At 38.2% G+C, this 18,586-nt stretch overlaps 2 protein-coding genes across 3 annotated transcripts; one reads left to right on the top strand and one right to left on the bottom strand.

Moving 5' to 3' along the window:
• Positions 1 to 2,493: 2,493 nt before the first annotated feature.
• si:dkey-29b11.3 (actin-binding Rho-activating protein-like) lies at positions 2,494 to 4,354 on the bottom strand. 2 transcript variants are annotated; one of them, XM_026914129.3, is made up of 2 exons: positions 4,289 to 4,354; positions 2,494 to 3,490 (listed from the first exon to the last, which is right to left on the bottom strand). In XM_026914129.3, exon 2 carries the CDS (start codon positions 3,385 to 3,387, stop codon positions 2,929 to 2,931), a length of 459 nt encoding a protein of 152 aa, XP_026769930.1. In that variant the 5' UTR covers positions 3,388 to 3,490; positions 4,289 to 4,354; the 3' UTR covers positions 2,494 to 2,928. The 2 variants fall into 2 exon arrangements, with proteins under 2 accessions (XP_026769930.1, XP_026769929.1); XM_026914128.3 differs by having other exon boundaries at positions 4,157 to 4,329.
• trmt11 (tRNA methyltransferase 11 homolog) lies at positions 4,353 to 18,329 on the top strand. Its single transcript, XM_026913455.3, has 13 exons — positions 4,353 to 4,494; positions 4,697 to 4,762; positions 5,781 to 5,854; positions 6,213 to 6,294; positions 6,378 to 6,470; positions 6,723 to 6,857; positions 7,214 to 7,370; positions 9,048 to 9,128; positions 9,254 to 9,418; positions 10,907 to 10,979; positions 11,823 to 11,957; positions 15,163 to 15,283; positions 18,045 to 18,329. Exons 1-13 carry the CDS (start codon positions 4,417 to 4,419, stop codon positions 18,195 to 18,197), a joined length of 1,413 nt encoding a protein of 470 aa, XP_026769256.1. The 5' UTR covers positions 4,353 to 4,416; the 3' UTR covers positions 18,198 to 18,329.
• The last annotated feature ends 257 nt before the right edge of the window (positions 18,330 to 18,586 follow it).

Below are 18,586 nucleotides of genomic sequence, written 5' to 3'. Positions count from 1 at the left end.
CCAGTTGTTTTTTTGGCTGTTCCATTGAAAATACTTTGACGTCTGGGACCAAATTTACAGAGTCTTAGCGCACGTACAGAAGATCTGTGTTTTGTACTTCAGTCACTGGGAAGGTAGGTGCAACTGATAAGCGTTTTTTTCACTGCGACGTCGTAGCGTCACATCATGACGGGTTTGAAAACAGATCATTCATAGAGCTAGCATATGTTACATGTTTTTAAATCCAGCATGTATCTAAATCTCAAACAAAAAATGTTCTGACTTTAGTTGTCCTTTGGAGAAAGTGGGAGAAAGAAATAGAGAATAAGAAAATGGATGCAGTTTCCTGTGGGCAAAGCGGCACTGCTCTCTCCATAGGGAAACAATGGCTCCATCTGCGCAAAGCGCTTTTAATGCTCATCATCTGTAGACGGCCCTACTGTTTACAGAAGTGGTCTGTTGAAGCTTAATTTAATTTGACTCCAGGAAGTAAATATTTGTTTTTATTTAAATACCTAAATCTGCTCAGTGAGTTAGTCAGTGACCTTTTGTCCAGTTTAGCACAAGCAAAATTACTTGATATTGTGATTTGGCATAGAATGAAAACCTCTTTTGTTTGCCTCTGCTCAGGAAAACACTGTGGTTATAGTTCATATCTGTGAAAGAGACTTTCAGCTGATCCCACTTCTTCCTTTAGTAGGTTGTCACAGTGCTGTACACTGTATATTTTAATGCATGGATTAAATAATTTATTATACTGTGCACAGAAAAATTTGCATTAATTTAACCAGACCCTTTTCTTGCATTATGTGAAAACCTGACAGGGAGGTAGATTTAAGCCAATTATTTTGTCAGGGTTTTAACATCTACTTCATTTGTAGAGCTCTACTCAGTCCAAAATATGAAGTATGTGGAAAAAGTAAGTCGTTTCTGTGATGCCAGTAAATAATGTTAGTAGTAATGTTCTCGTCTCAGGACCTGCCTAGACTGTTATTTCCATTACTCAGTCTTTATCACCAAGTTCAAATAGCAGAAATGGGCATGTGTTAAATGTTCACATCATGGCAATTGCCTAACCTTTAATAATCTGTTGTAAAACCATGAAAGTGAGTAAAAGTTGTCTGTCATGTTTTATTACCTTACATGGAACTGTAAAGAGAATTATAAGATTGTCTTAATTGAGAAAGATGTATGCAATGCTGCCAAAGCATGGGACTTTAAAAGATGTATGTCACAGTTGCCGGCTACACAAATTGCCCCAGGTGAGAGAGTGTGTGTGTGTGTGTGTGTGTGTGTGTGTGTGTGTGTGTGTGTGTGTGTGTGTGTGTGTATGGCGTGACAGACTGATGTTCTGTCCAGGGTTATTCCCGCCTCATATTCAGTGTTCCCGGGATTGGCAACCCTAACCAGGATAAAGCTGAAGATGAATGAATATTGGTGATTAATGAATGATTAATGCTAGCTGTCCAAATGCTGCCTCTCAAAAGGAATACAGGAAGATGGTGATAACAATATTGTGTTTAACATAGCAATAAACTGTATGTTTAATAATCTGCACATTCTGAACTAAAGCCTACACTCCACTCTTCTCACTCCATGTAGAGTCAGCCAGGAAGTAGCACTGATTTCTAGAGGTCATATTCCCAAAACACAGTGCTCAATTACTGGAATAGAATCATGGAGGAAGCAGAGATACTCGAGCATTTCATATGTTGTAGAAAGCATTCTCAGGCATTAAAATAGAAAATAAAAGTTGTATCCTCTTCAAGACTGAGTGGACGTCATCACATTAAAAGGAATATTGTGTACATAAATGAGAGAAATAAATAAAAACCTGTACACTGTATTGTCTTTTTGTTTCTATATTACAGGCTGACCAGTTGCTCCAAAGACTGAACTCAATGGACTAATAGAAGAAAGGAAATGTCAGGCTGCCTTTACACTGAGAATGTAGACTGGGCAAATTTGGAACTATTTTTTTGGAGATTAACTTTTTATCTGTTATTTTGACTGTTAAGTGGACAGTTTTATTTTAACTGGTGAATGCTTGAGAATAATCTGTTTACATCACAGTCCTTGACAAATGTGTTTTAAAGTAGGTAACTATGTCTGCTGGAATAACTAGGTAAATTTCTTCCTATACTGTGTGCCATACCCTCAGATTTAGTAGCATGTGATTATTTTATTGGGCATTTAAATTATAATGCATTTCAGTAAAGTAAATGGGCCTCATTTATCAGTCTTTTACTAAAGTTGTAAATGATTGCATAAGCCAAACCGAACTAAACATTTCTGATGGATTTACGAAGTTTTTTGGAACTGCTGATTTCATTTCAGTGTTGTAATGTGTTGATACTACCACTGCAGGTAAAGAAAACCCTGAACTCTTTGTTACAAAAATTTGAAAAAATTAAAAATTAGCTTAATTAATAAATCACTTAAAATGATAGTCATGTTAATGTGCAAAGTTAGCTTGTAGTGTAAAAATATACACTGGTATCTTCTACAGACAAATTAATATACTGTAATTTTTAATCTATGCAAATATTCATGTGTAGATTACATAAGACACCTTGGATACTTTACAACTGGCCTGAAAACATGCTCCAAACCCAGCTAATGCACATTATCCGAAACAGAAACCGACAAGGCATAAATAGTTTCAGTAGATGGGTTAGAGGCAGCTGGGATGAACGGGAATTGCAGTTGCAATTCCCAGAGCAGTCAGCAGAGGGCTCTAAAGATTACACACTGCTCCTTCAATGCATGTGTCTCTGAGCTGAGTTCACTCAAGCAAGGCAGAATTGAAGCTTTGCTGCTGCTGTGAACTCGCTCAGAGAAAAGCTAAGTATACTGGCCTTATCCAAAAGCACTCCATGCAATAAATAGAAAGGCTTTTCTCAACAGCATGATCGTAAAGTTATCATTCATTTGGATTTTAATAATTTCTTATGGAAGCAGTGAGATAATCACTCGATCATCTTTCCCTTGCCACAGCATCTCCCCCTCGAATTGCACTAGCCCTTGTTTCCGTGCCCGGAGCAGCACTCCCACCAGCTTGTTGGAAATTGAGACATAATGTTCAAACAGTGGGCCAAACTCAATTTCCCGTCTCCCATCTTCTCGCCTGTGCCCAAGTTCTCTGATAATCTGGCACAGCTCAGTCACCTCCCTACTGATGTGGGAGTGAGCTTCCTTCCCTCTGCGCTCAGTGTGAGAACCCTCCGGAGGTCGACCATAGTCCTCCTGACCCCACTCGGGACGAAAGGCCATCACCTCATCACTAGTGAATGGATTGTGTTTCTGATAATCCTTGTGATCTTCAGACCATTTCTGCCAGCTCTGTGTTAGTCCTTTCACTGACGCTGCTTTGTCTTCAGGGGGTTTTGACTGCCTGTCTGTCTCCATGATGCACTTTATTACATCTCTGTGTTGGACTGACTCACAGTGTGCTCGTGCTCGGCTTCATGTGTCATTTACAGGACACCAAGGAGATCCAAATACAGCAAACCTATCAATATTTTAACAGAAGTACAAACGAGGTTAACCTGCTGTACCTAGTTCTTGTCTTTATTCTTAAGTAGAGCTAGATTATAGTCACAATATATATATATATATATATATATATATATATATATATATATATATATATTTTTTTTTTTTTTTTTTTACTTTTTTTACAAAATTAGAGTAATGCTTAGCACTTGAGTGGTGGCAGCCTAAGGAATATGTCTTTTATCGGTTTTGATGATATGATTAATATAATGTGATATAATATGATATAATATAATAGTACAGGGACATAACTGGAACTGAAATACAACTTTTGCCTTTTTGTGGGTTTATTTTCATTGCTTATACTTTGGGAAACAAACAAGTGCCTGTAAGCCATCTTTTTGTTTTTTCTGAGTGTACTTTCTGAAGTAGGGAATGCATTAGTGCATTTTTTACCCAGTTATGGGCAATAAGGGCATGAGCCACTCTTTGAGACTCTATACTACAAGAACGAAGAATATGTTTTTATTGTTCTGTTTAGTAAACACATTTCATGTAAAAGTCTAAACTGAAACCCAAAAGCTTTCAGAGTTTGAGATTTGAGCATTTTAAAAGTGAGAAGATAGTAAAAATCATCTGCTTATAATCTCTGGCAGTTTCAAAGACAGAAACAGTAACATACATTCCTCATGTGCTGTATGTCATCAGCTGCATCATAATCTTTGACTAATATGTAAATACTGCAGCAGTATCAACACTCAATCAACACCGAGCACAAATGATAACAAGTAAAAACAGCTAAATTCATACACACCCTTAAATTATCAGACGCCATCCCCAGGTTCCCTTCACTTACAGTACCGATCTGAATGGCGACAGGTAGGAACTGTGTTTATGAAGGCAGCGTTGCCTGTCGGACAGTTTTCTTAGGTGCACTAAGATATGGCGCTACACTGTGGGAAAACATGCCGGCAATATTTACTACATTTAGCACACGATAATGTCGACTTCAGATTACCGGTATGTGATGCTCCATTTGTAAACATCATAACCTCTTATTATGCTCGAAGAAGTTTGATTTTATGAATTCAAAGCGTGGCTTAGTGTAGAATCCTGTTAGCAAGCGATAATCAGGTTGATTAATATTTTGCATCACAAATAATTAAATAATCTACCTAAATATATGAATGCATGTATAATTATTTTTATTTGCTTGTTTTAGGAGATAAAATCATTGCTATCTCTTGTGGGTCGGCAGTGTGTTCCAACAGAAACCTTCAATGAAAGGGTAAAAACTATTATTATTATTATTATTATTATTATTATTAACAAAACATTTTTATTCAGGTTTTAATTACAATATGAAGTCAGTGAGTCATATCATATATTAAAATAGATCCGGAAATATTCTCATGACTCATTTAGTCATCATAAAGCTGCTTTCTATCCAAAAAGATACAAAAATAGACAATCACTTTAAATTTCATTGAGATGACAAAATATATATGGATTTATTTATTTATTTATTACATAAATATGATGCCTTTGGCTTCTCTACATCAAAAATAAAGCTTACCACTAAAGGTACACTTTTTCCACACTCACGCACAAGGTTTTATTTTGAAGCGCACATGCACGCCTCTACAAACATGGCCAATCCACCTACTGGCATGTTTTTTGGGAGGTTACAGAAAACCTGAGAACCCCGAGGAATCCCACAGTGACATGGGAAGAACATGCACAGAAACTCCACACAGACAAAAACCCAAACTCAGGACCAAACTAGTGACCTTACAGCTGTGAGGCCGCTGCACCACCACCGTCCCACCTTCTGAGGGTCTTATTTGAATAGAGTTTTAAATAAATTACAGTACAAAATGTTTTAGATTTTATTATTAAATTCAGAAGCCTGTGAGTGAAATTTGAACAGGCGAGTCAGCTTCCTGGAAAGACATTCTGCAAAACACAATTTACAGTAAATCTCTAACAAATGGGAGCGTGAACCTCAGACTTTACCACAATATGAAACAATTTCAATTAATACAGTGGTTAATGGTTCGATATTTGACGATACTACTAAATAAATTATTTAGTACTATAATATATTTAATAGTAAATCGTATAGTTATAGTAAATATAAAAATATCTTGTGGAAGATTATGGCTTTCAGTGCCTAATTATGCAGAGAAATGAGTGCACTGCTGTCAGATCTGTCTACAGTCATTTTTATTTGCTTCTGTCTTTGCTTAGATTTTTACAGCTTTTCTCTTAACAATCCAGTGTGTGATTTTTTTTTTCTCCTTCAGTCACCCTTTTGGCGCCTGCTTGGCCTATCGGAGGATGACGTGAGGAGTGTTATGGCAAGAACAGTTTGTGCCAAGTAGGTGTGAGTGACATTGAGCAGACAAACTAATCAGAGATTGTTTTCCAGACAAAGAATAAGCATAAGGAATAAATCATATACTGTACATTACTAAAGCTCAGTGGGTTCGGGTTTGCTCTAGTGACTGGAAAGTTTAGTTAAAATCCAAGCACTTCCAGAAAGGCTCATTACCCTCAGCTGTTTATCTGTATGGACCTGGACTATTCCACATCACTTGTAGTGTGCTTTAAATAAAAGTGATTGCCAAACGATTAAACTGAAATGGAAATCTAAGAGTTGGTGTCACTCTGCTGTAACTATACTATGAAAATCTTTTAGCTAGAGTGTTGCTTTACATATTTAAATACACCTTTAGGTCTGCATTTGAGCTTTGGGGCCATGGAAGAACCGTCTCAGACCTGAAGTCGTCGATACTGGAGTATCCCACAGAGCGCATGGTGTGTGTCAGCTGCTTGATTGGTGAATTTATTGTTTTATACAAATTTCTTCTCACTAACTTTTATGTATTTTGTGCACACAGATGCCTTTTCTACAACAAGAATCAACATACAAGATTAATGTCTACACTTTCAACAAGACATTATCATTCAAAGACAGAATAGAGAAGATAGATGTAAGTATGCTGTTATTGCAAAGTTCTTCACATTGCGTTTGAGATGTTTTCTTTCCAAGGATCTTAATTCTCATAGTACTGATTACTCATTGCACTAAACTTCAGATAAACTACAAGGCAATGTGTTAATGTACAAATGTTGAAAATGCATTTTAGTTAAATATACTTTCTCTACTGATGCTTTTGTTTTCTGGCTAAATTTATTTTGTTAAGTATTAATAGGGCAGAAAATTAACCAGCTGTCCCCCACAGGCCTTGGGCTTTCTCCCTTTTCAAGGTAAAGTCAATCTGAAGGATCCCGATCACATTTTCTGCTTATTAGAAGACTATGGACTGGATCCTAATGACATTCCTGACGAGCCTTTGTACATGTATTTTGGAAGATTTGTAAGTGAGAATTTTAGGCACTAAAGACTTTTTAGACAATTATTTATTTAATTTGTCTTTTCTATAAATGTCATCATCATGAATTGATTCAGAAAAGGGCATCAAGGCACACTTAAATTCTGAACATGTATCCAAGCCCTGATAGTTGTAAGCTAATTTTAGGCTTTAATGGACCAGTTTAATTTTGTATGTCATATGGCATTGCTGAAAAAAAGATGGGTTTTTGCTTAATTAGTGCAACCCATCTTTACCTTAAATTATTCCCTGTAGTGAAGTAATAGTTGGTATTTTTAAAGGCTTGAATGAATGAAGGCCTGAATACCTTGCTCAAGGTTTTGACTACCACTTTCTCCCAGATTGCAGATGGGCAGAGGGAACTCATCCGCTCTCACAGTGTGAAGAAGAGACACTTCATTGGGAACACCAGCATGGACGCAGGCCTTTCTTTTATAATGGCCAACCATGGCAAAGTAAAAGCTCATGATTTGGTGTATGATCCTTTTGTTGGAACAGGTGAGATAAAACACACTCAGAAGTCCAGCTGTCACCTTTTATGCTGTGATGTGTAGGTCAGGCTTATTTTTACATTGTGTGTACAAGTGTGTATACAAAGTGCAGATTACACTGTAGTAGAGACAGAGCGACAATGGCGTCTAAGTCATTCTTGGGCCATTTTGCATACACATAAATGCTTTATTTTTGTTAAATTTATAACTGAAGTTCTGCACATCATGTTTTCTATCTTTTTTTCAGTACTTTTGAAATTAAATATTGTCATGACTCGTTTAGTCATCATAAAGCTGCTTTCCAAAAAGATCTTTTATCCAAAAAGATACAAAAATAGACAATCACTTTAAATTTCATTGAGATGACAAAATATGTATGGATTTATTTATTTATTTATTACATAAATATGATGCCTTTGGCTTCTCTACATTAAAAATAAAGCTTACCACTAAAGGTACACTTTTTCCACACTCACGCACAAGGTTTTATTTTGAAGCGCACATGCACGCCTCTACAAACATGGCCAATACACCTACTGGCATGTTTTTTGGGAGGTTACAGAAAACCTGAGAACCCCGAGGAAACCCACAGTGACATGGGAAGAACATGCACAGAAACTCCACACAGACAAAAACCCAAACTCAGGACCAAACTAGTGACCTTACAGCTGTGAGGCCGCTGCACCACCACCGTCCCACCTTCTGAGGGTCTTATTTGAATAGAGTTTTAAATAAATTACAGTACAAAATGTTTTAGATTTTATTATTAAATTCAGAAGCCTGTGAGTGAAATTTGAACAGACGAGTCAGCTTCCTGGAAAGACATTCTGCAAAACACAATTTACAGTAAATCTCTACCAAATGGGAGCGTGAACCTCAGACTTTAACACAACATGAAACAATTTCAACTAATAAGGTGGTTAATGGTTTGATATTTGACGATACTGCTAAATATAATCTGGTGTCTGCCGTTAATTCGCATGATGATGATATAGAGAAGGACTGTTGTAAAAGAGACAGAGTTACAGCCAAATCACTGTGCTAGCATGTTAAATTATTTAAACATCAGTTTAAAAATATGAACTATTTTTCACTCACTAGTTGTTTGTCCTTTTTTGATGATGATAATCATTTTCTGGTTGCTGCATCATTTAATTTCAGTCGTTGCCTTTGAAATTGCTGCATCTATCCAAATCATCAGATCTTTGCACTCCTTCTACCACCTAATGTCAGAGTTATTAACTGAAATGTAAGAGGATGCATTCATGGTTCAAACTGATTGAGTCTGCATGGTCAAGGAAAATGGCCGTCATTTATATTTTTATCTGGAGCTTATGTTGTTTTAGGATGGAACATAACTTTAACCACATCTAATAGTCCTGAGGTTTATTCTCCTTTCCGTGTGATTGTAGCGTGCCATAGTGCCTGTGCTTTTGCCAGGCGTGGGCTGTTGTGCCAGTCATTCTCTAAGAGAGGTGTGAGATCTGCTGGCCAGATGTGCTAATTTCCTACCAGCTTCAGTGGAAGACCTGGGCATGCCTGGACAGAGCTCTCTATGCAAAATTTACATCCTGCAATGTTAAAAGCATTAACAGTGAAATTTTGGATTAAGAAATGTCAAACTAAACTGCCAATCCTTTCTTGTTCTTTCTGTCTTTTTTTTATTTTTATAAATCTTCTCTAGGCAGTCTTCTTGTAGCATGCTCACACTTTGGAGCTTATGTGTGTGGGACAGACATTGATTATAACACTATCCACGGAGTAGGTAAATGAGAAGTTCTGTTATTTGGAACATACTTGCTGTGCTTATTAAATCTTATTTAGTTTCTTACAAACTTAGCAGTAAGGAAGTAACATGTAGCCATATACTGGTGTATGTCTGCTTTACAGGGAAAGCCAGCAGGAAGAATCAGAAATGGAGAGGTCCGGATGAGAATATCCGAGCGAACCTGCGGCAGTATGGGACGGAGTGCTTTTATGTGGATGTCATGGTGTCTGATGCTTCGAAACCTGTGTGGAGGAAAGGGGCACTGTTTGACGCCATTATAACAGACCGTATGTTTCTGCTGAAGGATTTCACACCCTTTCACAACACACCTGCTGCATTTTATTACTAGACCTTTATTGCATTTTTTAAAATAATGCCCCAGTTTTTGTCTTATGCCAAAACAAAGATCAAAGATTCATATACATGTGTACGCAGTAGCATACATTTTATGTGATTTTAAAAACCTGTTGTTTCCTCCACATTTGCCAGGAACAAGTAGCAATTTAATTAAACTGCAAATGTGTGTGTAACATTGTAAATAATGCAGCTAAATCCAGATTGTTCAGCTTTTTCAGTTGGCTATTGCAGTGATTTATGTCGTACATCTGAACTGCAAATGAGGTGCTTTGAATTTGATGCTGCTTTCACATGCCTCTAGTTCAGGTCAATTCTATGTTTTGTTTTTTTTTTTTTTCCTTTTTTTCTTAAAATTGTATTTGTATTACACCTTTAACAATAGACATTGTCACAAAGCAGCTTTACAGAAATCCAGATGTAGATTTAGATCTCTAAAGAAGAAGCCAGAGGTGAGTGGTAAGGGAAAACTCCCTGAGATGACATGAGGAAGAAACATTGAGAGGAACCAGACTCTAAAGGAAACCCATCTTCTTCTGGCTGACAGCAGATAGTGAGAATAGAAATCATTACAGTATACACTTGTAGAAGTGTAGAGTCAAACAGTACTGTTGTTTACACATAACATAGAACAAGGCTTATGTTTAACACAGAGCAAGGAGAGTACAATAAGGGACAATAAGGGACACAATGATAAGGAACATAAGAGTACATGACAATGTGAGGTAAGGAAACATAGAGACAGTTCAAACCTTTATGAAGGGTTTGCGCTCTAATATTTTATAGTAGCTTATAGGTTTATAGGAATGTGATAAAAATATCGTAGTGTGATCATTAGGAGAAATCAGCTGCCAAGTATTTGATGAAGGGGAGCAGGTGTGTGGATATGATTTGCTGCTGTTTCTAATAGCTGCTGTGAGTTTTTCTAATGATAAGTATTCTGTTAATAAGCCAGTGCAAAGAAGGTATTTTTAATTCCATCTTTGCATCTTTAATATGATCTTTTTGGCTATTTGGAGTATTGTGATAGAGGGGTAGTGTGGGATGCTGAGGATCTAACAGGCAGTCCTGGGATAAGCACAGGATGGTCTGTCTGATTACACAACAAATCTGTGGTATCCAGGTGAGATAGTGACAAAGTAGTATCTTTTCAATATCCAGCACAACCTGATAAATCAGCAGATAATGATTTTGATGTGTATGGCGGAACATATGAACACTGGAGACGGAGCCTTTCTTTCTTTTCACTGACTTTTTACGCAGATGAAATATAAACACTTGTTCTGTTTACTGGCTTATATGTTTTATTCATTTTATTGCTGTGACCAAGACACTGACATACCCTTTATTTATCAAGTTTTCTTAATTTAATGGTTTTAGTGCTAGATCATAAAGGCTTTTCTATTCTGGCTCTTTTGCAGCTCCTTATGGAATTCGTGAATCGACACGGAGGACCGGTTCTCACAAAGAGATCACGACTCCTCCGGAGAACTTGTAAGTCTGTTATGCTTCTCTTAATTCATTTTATTACAGTTAATTAACATCAATTCGCCAATTAACTTATGAGCCAGGCATCAAATACAGGTGATGTTTGAGCCCATAGGAAGTAGTGGATTATCCTTTAAAATGGTTCTTACACTTTAAAATGCTTCTGACAAAATAGTCACATATAAAGAATTTACAGTCTGTTTTATAGTGCTCTGTAAAATCTAGTGCTGGCTACAACACAAAAAAGTAGAGACCCGTTCCCGAGGTTTCACGCACCAAGTATTTAGGGAAACATGCATTTAGATATTTAGCAAACACATAATGTTATTAGTTTTAATCAGCGTCTTGTGAAACTTGCCTTGTTTTTTGTACATGGTCTAACATTAGCCAGGTTTCCATTCAAGGAATTTTGTGCAAAAAATATTTTAGCAATGTGAAACGTTTGCCAAAGTAGGCAATGAAAAAGGCATTTATCTGTACTGTTTTTCTCCATTTAACTTCAGTGGATAATTTTTTTTGTTACTTGAAATGTCAAGAATAACCACAACAGAAATATTTTAGACAGGAAAATGACTACAGTTAGATGTGAAATTATGTGCAGCATGTTTTTTGTGGCGTGTGGCCTCATTTATTTTGCCTCTTTTCTACAACAAACCAATAAAACACACCAGCAGAAAAACTAGGAAACCAGCATGTTTGCATGTCTTGCTGTTTTGATTTTGTTTGTTACTCTTTATGGTCAGTGCTGATTATATCCTTAGTTTATATCCTTTATCTGCGTAAGATGTTGTATAAATGAAGTTTTGTGCATTAACGTGCTGCTGTGTTTTGTCGTGTTGTGTCGTGCAGTGCTGGCGAGAGTCATGTCCCTGTTTCCATGGAATACCATCTAAGTGACATTTTTGCTGACCTCCTGAATTTTGCAGCTCATCACTTGGTCCTGGGTGGATGCCTGGTTTACTGGCTACCGGTTTACAGACCAGAGTAAGTAATAGTTCTACTTCTAATTCTACTTCACTTACAGTATTTCTAAAATGTGAACATATCTACAGTCTCTTTAGCAATGGTCAGAGTTGAACTGGTCGTGTTGATGTCATTTAGCCCTGCGGTCACACACTCGTAGTAGAAACCTTCAGTTTTATTGCAGATGTTTCACTAGGGGGCAGCGTGGTGCTTTGTGAGCGCTGTAATCTGCATGATAATTATGAGCTTGCTCACTTTGACCTGCTGAAGCCTGTTGCCTGTGGAGCAGGTGAGACTAAGGGACATTCCACTCCGCTCCTGCGGATGCTGACTACACACAGCCGTGTCCACTGGGCCACTGATTACAGGGCTGAAGAGCAAAACTGAGGAAGAGGGGGGTGATCTGTTTTACAGTCAGCACTTACCTCATCTGACATACGCAAGCCACCATCAATAGATTGTATTTTCTTTGTGGGGAAACTCGGTTCTTCAGGCATGCTGACTCAGATAGTAATATATTAGGCTTGTACTGTAATGTGGTCTGTTTATGTAACGCAGAAAGATGTCGCAAGTTAAAAGTGCTGTTTTCTGCCTGTCTAAAGAATTATAATAACAGGAGTATGACTTTCTTCTCTTCCTGGGTGAAATTCAAGGAACTGAGTCAGGGTTAATCCATAGTAACGCATGTGTAGATTAAACAGAGTCATGCTCTAATTTAGGGATGATATGGGTGTCCTGTTTCGATTGACCTGAATGCGTGAGGCTCCGATGACAGACAAAGGGATTTAAGTGAGAGCCGTGACCACACAGACCTCAGAGGAAGCCAAGTTCCTGTCATGTATGCAGTTGGATCTTTATGTCTGGTTTTACAGCGTAGAACAAATGTCTTTTAAATGTGGGGTCAGTGATTTTTAGGTCGGTAATATTTGCTAAAGTTCACCTTACATCCATGCAGCTTTTACTGAAGTATTTGGTCTGAGGGATAATTCGAGGCTGTATGGCACACCAAGCTCTGTAAACAGCCAAAAACAAACAGATGATGGGGACCACCAGTATCCAGCCAATCAGGACATGGTAGTGCATGACATGGAAGGGCATGACTGGCAATCACGTTATCTGTACCAAAGAGTCAGGCTGTATTTGTTTTGAATTTATGTCTGCCAAAATCACTAACTGTACCTTTAACTGAAGTTGCACGTAGCTTATTTTCTTATTTTCTTATTTTCTAACACCCCATACTGGAACTGAGTCGATAAGGAAAGAGGAACAGGAGGTCTGTAAGTAGTTCTTACTCTTACTGGTGATCTACAGGGTCTCTGTGACAGACTGCATCTAGAGTAACTGTGTGTGTGGCAACACTCTTGTTTATAATCAGCAATGTCTAAAGAGTGGACGAGTGCCACAGAATTGTGGTGCTGCGGTGCCACTGGGAAGCCCACAGTCAGTTCGGGAATTGGTGGACTTTCCCCAGGGGAACACAGAGGTTTGGCCAGTGAGCTCATCATCAACCCCCTCAGCAGTTAAACACCTCGGTGCAGATGGAGCACAGTCTCCGCCATGCGTTAACACATACTGCAGCTCGTGAACTCGGCTCATTTTCCACTTTATTGATGTCAGAGCTGTTGTAATGTTCCAGCCACAGCAGCGTTAGCCTCTGACAGTATTGACCAGAACAAACGTGGCTATCTGACGCATTTTTAAGCAAAAAAAAATCGAACATCAGCTTCTGCTTAACATGCAGGCTCATGAACTGTAATTTCTTCTGCCATGTCTTGTAAGTCACCAGAACTCCAGATATGTGAGTCAGTGTGATTTTCAGAAACTATGGTGAAAGTGTCTAAAGTGAATTGCACCGCAAAGTATTGCCTTATTTAATGGCTCTATTTTACTGGATCTTCAGTGTTTTGCGTATACTTTTATTTGGGGTTAAAAGGGCAGCTTGTGTTAATCCTAGTGTGTTAGCTGGTCATTTTGGAGTATTTACAATACACTACTCATATAAATGTTATTACGTCTTCTGATTATAGAGGAAATCATATCCGAGAACCTGTTATCATCTAACCAAATTTAGTCGGAATTGTGTACATGCCATTTCTAACAACTGATTAAAAATAAACAGTGAATCTGTTTGGTAACAGTTGTAGAAAAGATCCACAAAATCCTGTAAGCTGTACACCGTAACACAGAGCAAAAACATGCAAGCTCATAAATAGTGTGAGAGCTTTTCTGTCATCACTGTTGTCTTGGCCTTCACTGCTTAATCCTAACAAACACTGGCTGAGGTAAAATATGTCTGGCCCTTTAAACAGCACAGGCACCACAAGTCTTAAAGCCAACTGCATGTAATCCACATGAGTTCTGACTTAATCAGTCTTATTAAAGCATCCAGCAGCAGCAGTGGCATCAATCCGCTCTGACTCACAGCTCTATATTCTGAAGAAGAGCTGTCAGGTGATCTCAGTAGCAGGGTCTCTAGAGCATGCTTTCCCAGAAAGAAGCCATGTTTAATATTTCTCCTAGGTGACAGCAGCAGCACCATGTAAATCTCTGAATGGAGGTTGTATGTGTATCTTTCAGTGGGCCGTATAAACACTCTCTGGGGTAGGGGCCACTGAAAGGGAAGGGAAATGGATTTTTTTTCTTCTGTTTTTGTTCGTACTAGCAAGTGACAAGTCACTTGTGTTGCTTGTTGTTTGTCTCTTGTGGGTGTATAGCGACCGCTACCGTGGTCACTTGAAGGCATGCACTGTCCAGTGTTTTGTTTTTTTTTTCAAGTTCTGTTGAGAAGCTATATATAGCTTAGAAATCTAACAAGTTAAACACAAACGCATTACTACGTGTGAAGATTGGTTGTTTGATATACAAGCGACGTGCTAGGCTCTGTACTAGCTCCTATGGCAATTTAAGTGAAGCAAGCTAACCGTACACATACTCATAAACAATTTGTGCTATATAAAGTTCCATTTTTGCATGTCACACAGTAATTTGGGACGAATCGCAGGTAGGAACTAAAGCTGTGAGTAGGAAATTGAACGAAACTGAAAGACACGTCAGACCGCATACATCATAGGGTCAAGCCAATCGTTTGGATTGTGTCTAATTTGGATAGAATTGAGTCACTTGCAGCTGTCACGGAAATCGCGGCTCCATGTCACACGTACGTAGAGAATGAATAGTCGTCTGAACGTAGAGTGATGATTGATGATATGGTTCATGTGTGCCACAGGTACTGTGAAGAGATGGTGCCGTTACACCCCTGCTTCACACTCATCAGCAACTGTGAGCAGACTCTGTCCAGCCACACATCCCGAAGGCTGATCACTATGGAGAAGACCAAGGAGCCAGAGGTTTGTGCGTGCGTGTATGCGTGTGTGTGCGTACGTGTGCGTGCATGTGTGTATGTATTTCATTTGAATATATGTTTTTAGAGCAGTCATGTTTACAATGTGTTGGTTAAGAGTAGTGCTTGCACTCAGTGAGAACCTCACCATCTGGCTGTGGTTGACTCACTTTTTTATACTACACTTTAATGTCTCAATCATGCACTGTACGGAAAATAATTAATCTTTGTATTTGACAACCGTTTCACTTCAAAACCCCAAATTGTTCCCATAAAGGCCTGCGTGAATCAATCACACACAAAGGAGCAGTATTTTATCTGTGAAGACTGGCATGCATCTCAGGCTGCTTGCGCATCAAACCTGGGCCGTATAACGTGTCACGTTTCATAGCATAGTTTCATACCGTTGCTGCTGTTTGCCCCCTCCTCATTGTCAGGAGAGCTGATCGCTTTCATGTGATCATGACTGCACTTCTCAGCCATGAAAAGATTTTTGCTAAGAGTTTCTTAGAAATAAATATTTAGTTTGTATGGCACTTGTTATTTTTCATGTCAGTTCAGCCATCTGTAATCTGTACCCGCTCAGAGTTTCTCAGCCTTCTGAATGAGGCTTGCTCCTCACTGAAACAGTAATACTGAATTCAACTTTTGTGAGATTTCACCTCTTACAGATGTTTTATTTATCAATTCCGGTCTCTAGAATTATCTTACAAATTAGTCTTACATCCTCACTTCTTAATACATAAATAAATGCTTAGATCATGTGATTAGTCCTGCAGTAACCAATGTTGCTCTTTGTGCAACTGGGACAGTAATTTACATTTTAATCTTTCTTTGATATCTAGTGCAGTGTTTCATACACTTGATTTTTCCTGCAAATAAAACAGTGAAACTATAAATTATACTTCATGGTCATATATTAAATATAAATGTGATATAGTTAGTTACTCCTTTATGAGAACACACACACTGTGATTTACCTTAGAATAGATAGTGACAGTGACTCACATGATATGAAAATCATGGCTGGAGAAGCTTTCTGACCAATTAAGCATTCACATCAGCATAAGGTCAAGTCTCTAACTTGAAATGTATTAAAAATAGAAAAGTAGAAAGGAGCAAAGTAGAAAGGCATCATGGCAACAAAGCCAGAAAGGACCAGCACTCACTTACTTTAAAGCACTTCTCACACCCGCTCTGTACCACGTGCCTCTCGCACTGCTGGACTGAACCCACCATCCCTTGCGGTACAAAGAAGACCTGCATGAAGGCTTTTCTCTGTTCTGGCACCCAGGTGGTGGAATGGACGTCCCCTGGCTGTCCAAACAGCTGAGTCACTGCCTGTCTTCAAAAGAAGACTAAAGAACTACTTGTTCACTGAAAGACTCTAAATTAGTACTTTGTCTAAAATTAAAAAAAAAAAAAATCTTTTCTTGTGTTTTTGTTCATACTGTACTAAGCTCCCCAACAGGGTTTTTAGACTGATGGTATTCTTAGTCTATGACCTGATGAACTAGCATTAGGATGTGTTTTTGCTAGAGACTACAAAGCACTTCTGTAAGTCGCGCTGGATAAGAGCATCTGCTAAAAGCAATAACTAATTGTAGGCAGCGTCCATCAGCTTTCTTGTATTCATAGTGATTTCTGCCATAAACACAGCTGTTCTTTTTTTTTTCTCCCAATTTTGATGGAAATTCTAGTAGTGTCAGAAGGTGATCTATGTGAAAATGTTAAACATTGTCTGAGTGTTCTTGGTATGTTAACAGGCCCAGGTAATTAAGAAATGGAAACTGGATCTGCCTTGTACTATTGTCTGATATACAGTGTGCTGTCAAGTTGTTTGAAAAAGTGTGGAACTTCACCATGTTAGTTTGTCAAACAACACTCAGGCCCTGATGAAGGCTTGGTTTCTGTCTTTTCCACACACACTCACTCACTCACTCTCTTTCTCTCTTTGCTCCACTTTAACTCTGTCTGTTATTTGGGATTTTTGGTGTTGGGGTGAGACTGGATTCAGCCTGTCAGGCAGAAACGATGTGTAAAATGGATGGAAATAGTTGAATGTGGCAGTGATGATGCAAAGTGGTGGATTAGTCACTTCCAGTTCATGTCTCTGGCACCTCGTTATGTGTTTTCCTCTTGGTCTCCATCAATAGGCCCTGCTAACAACCTGGCCTCAACTTCACACAGGAAAAACCGAGGAGCTTAATACTCTTCTGTCATTACACATTACGCTGTGTGCTTATGAGCTACACAAACAAGATAGCAAAATGTAAATCGCTTTTGTTGGTAATTGTCTTTGGTGTAGTGGTGGTGCTTCATTTTCTGAGTTAATGAATTTACAAAATTTCTGAATTAGCAGACTTACAGCCCTCTTTTGGGGACATTAATTGCTAAATGAATAAGGGCATACTAGACTGCAGGGATATTTGGAACAACTTAATTTAATGTTGGAAGCAAACAGTGGATAATTTGACCCAACCAGTTCATGCCTAGTGGAAACTTTTTGAGCATATTTTCATATTTGTCCATTTTTTTATAATGTCTGTGCAGTTATGGGATTTACCCGAATAAAAATAACAAGTCTTGTATGTGGAACATCTTGCTGCATCCACCAAAATTGTGCAATAAATACAGGCAGTACTGTTGCTTGGACAGCAAGGCAAACATTACGCCAAGACATCATGGCCTAATAGTAGTATAAAATATCCAATAATAAAAATAATAATTATGCCGTCATATTGACATACATCTGTGTTTTCTTGCAGAAGTCAGATGTGCTAGCACAGTTAGCAGACCCACGCTTCAGCCCGTACCAAGGCCATAACTCCTTCAGGGAGAAATACTTCAGTGGCATCACCAAAAAGAACGGAAAAGGCAACGGTAAAGAACCACATCGAACAAAGGAGAATGATGGATGAAATTTAAGAGTTTAAATGAGCACATTTGTACTACATATTACTTTATTCTTTGTAATTTAATTTTTACTGCTTCTTTTAAAACATACATTACTCCAGAATGTGATTTCAATTAAAAAAAGCATGCCTCTTGTCCTTTTTTTTGTGTTTTTTTTTTTTTTTTATATCTCACCTCAGGTGAAAGCAAACCCAAAGGGATCTGATGTTATTTATTACTGCATTATCGTAGAGTATTTAGATAAAGTGTGAAAGGGATTGCAGTAATCCCTTTCACATAGCGAATGCAGCAATGATGTAGGGGCAGTTTCACCTACTGTACATTGTGGGAGGATGATGGACTGCTGCTTCCTGTTGTATGAACTTAGTTACGATAGCTGATTAATGAATCGCTC

Source organism: Pangasianodon hypophthalmus, chromosome 1, assembly GCF_027358585.1.
Source record: "Pangasianodon hypophthalmus isolate fPanHyp1 chromosome 1, fPanHyp1.pri, whole genome shotgun sequence".
Lineage (NCBI taxonomy): Eukaryota > Metazoa > Chordata > Actinopteri > Siluriformes > Pangasiidae > Pangasianodon > Pangasianodon hypophthalmus.
Note: the sequence above shows the minus strand (reverse complement) of the source record. Positions and strands in the feature narration are given on the sequence as shown.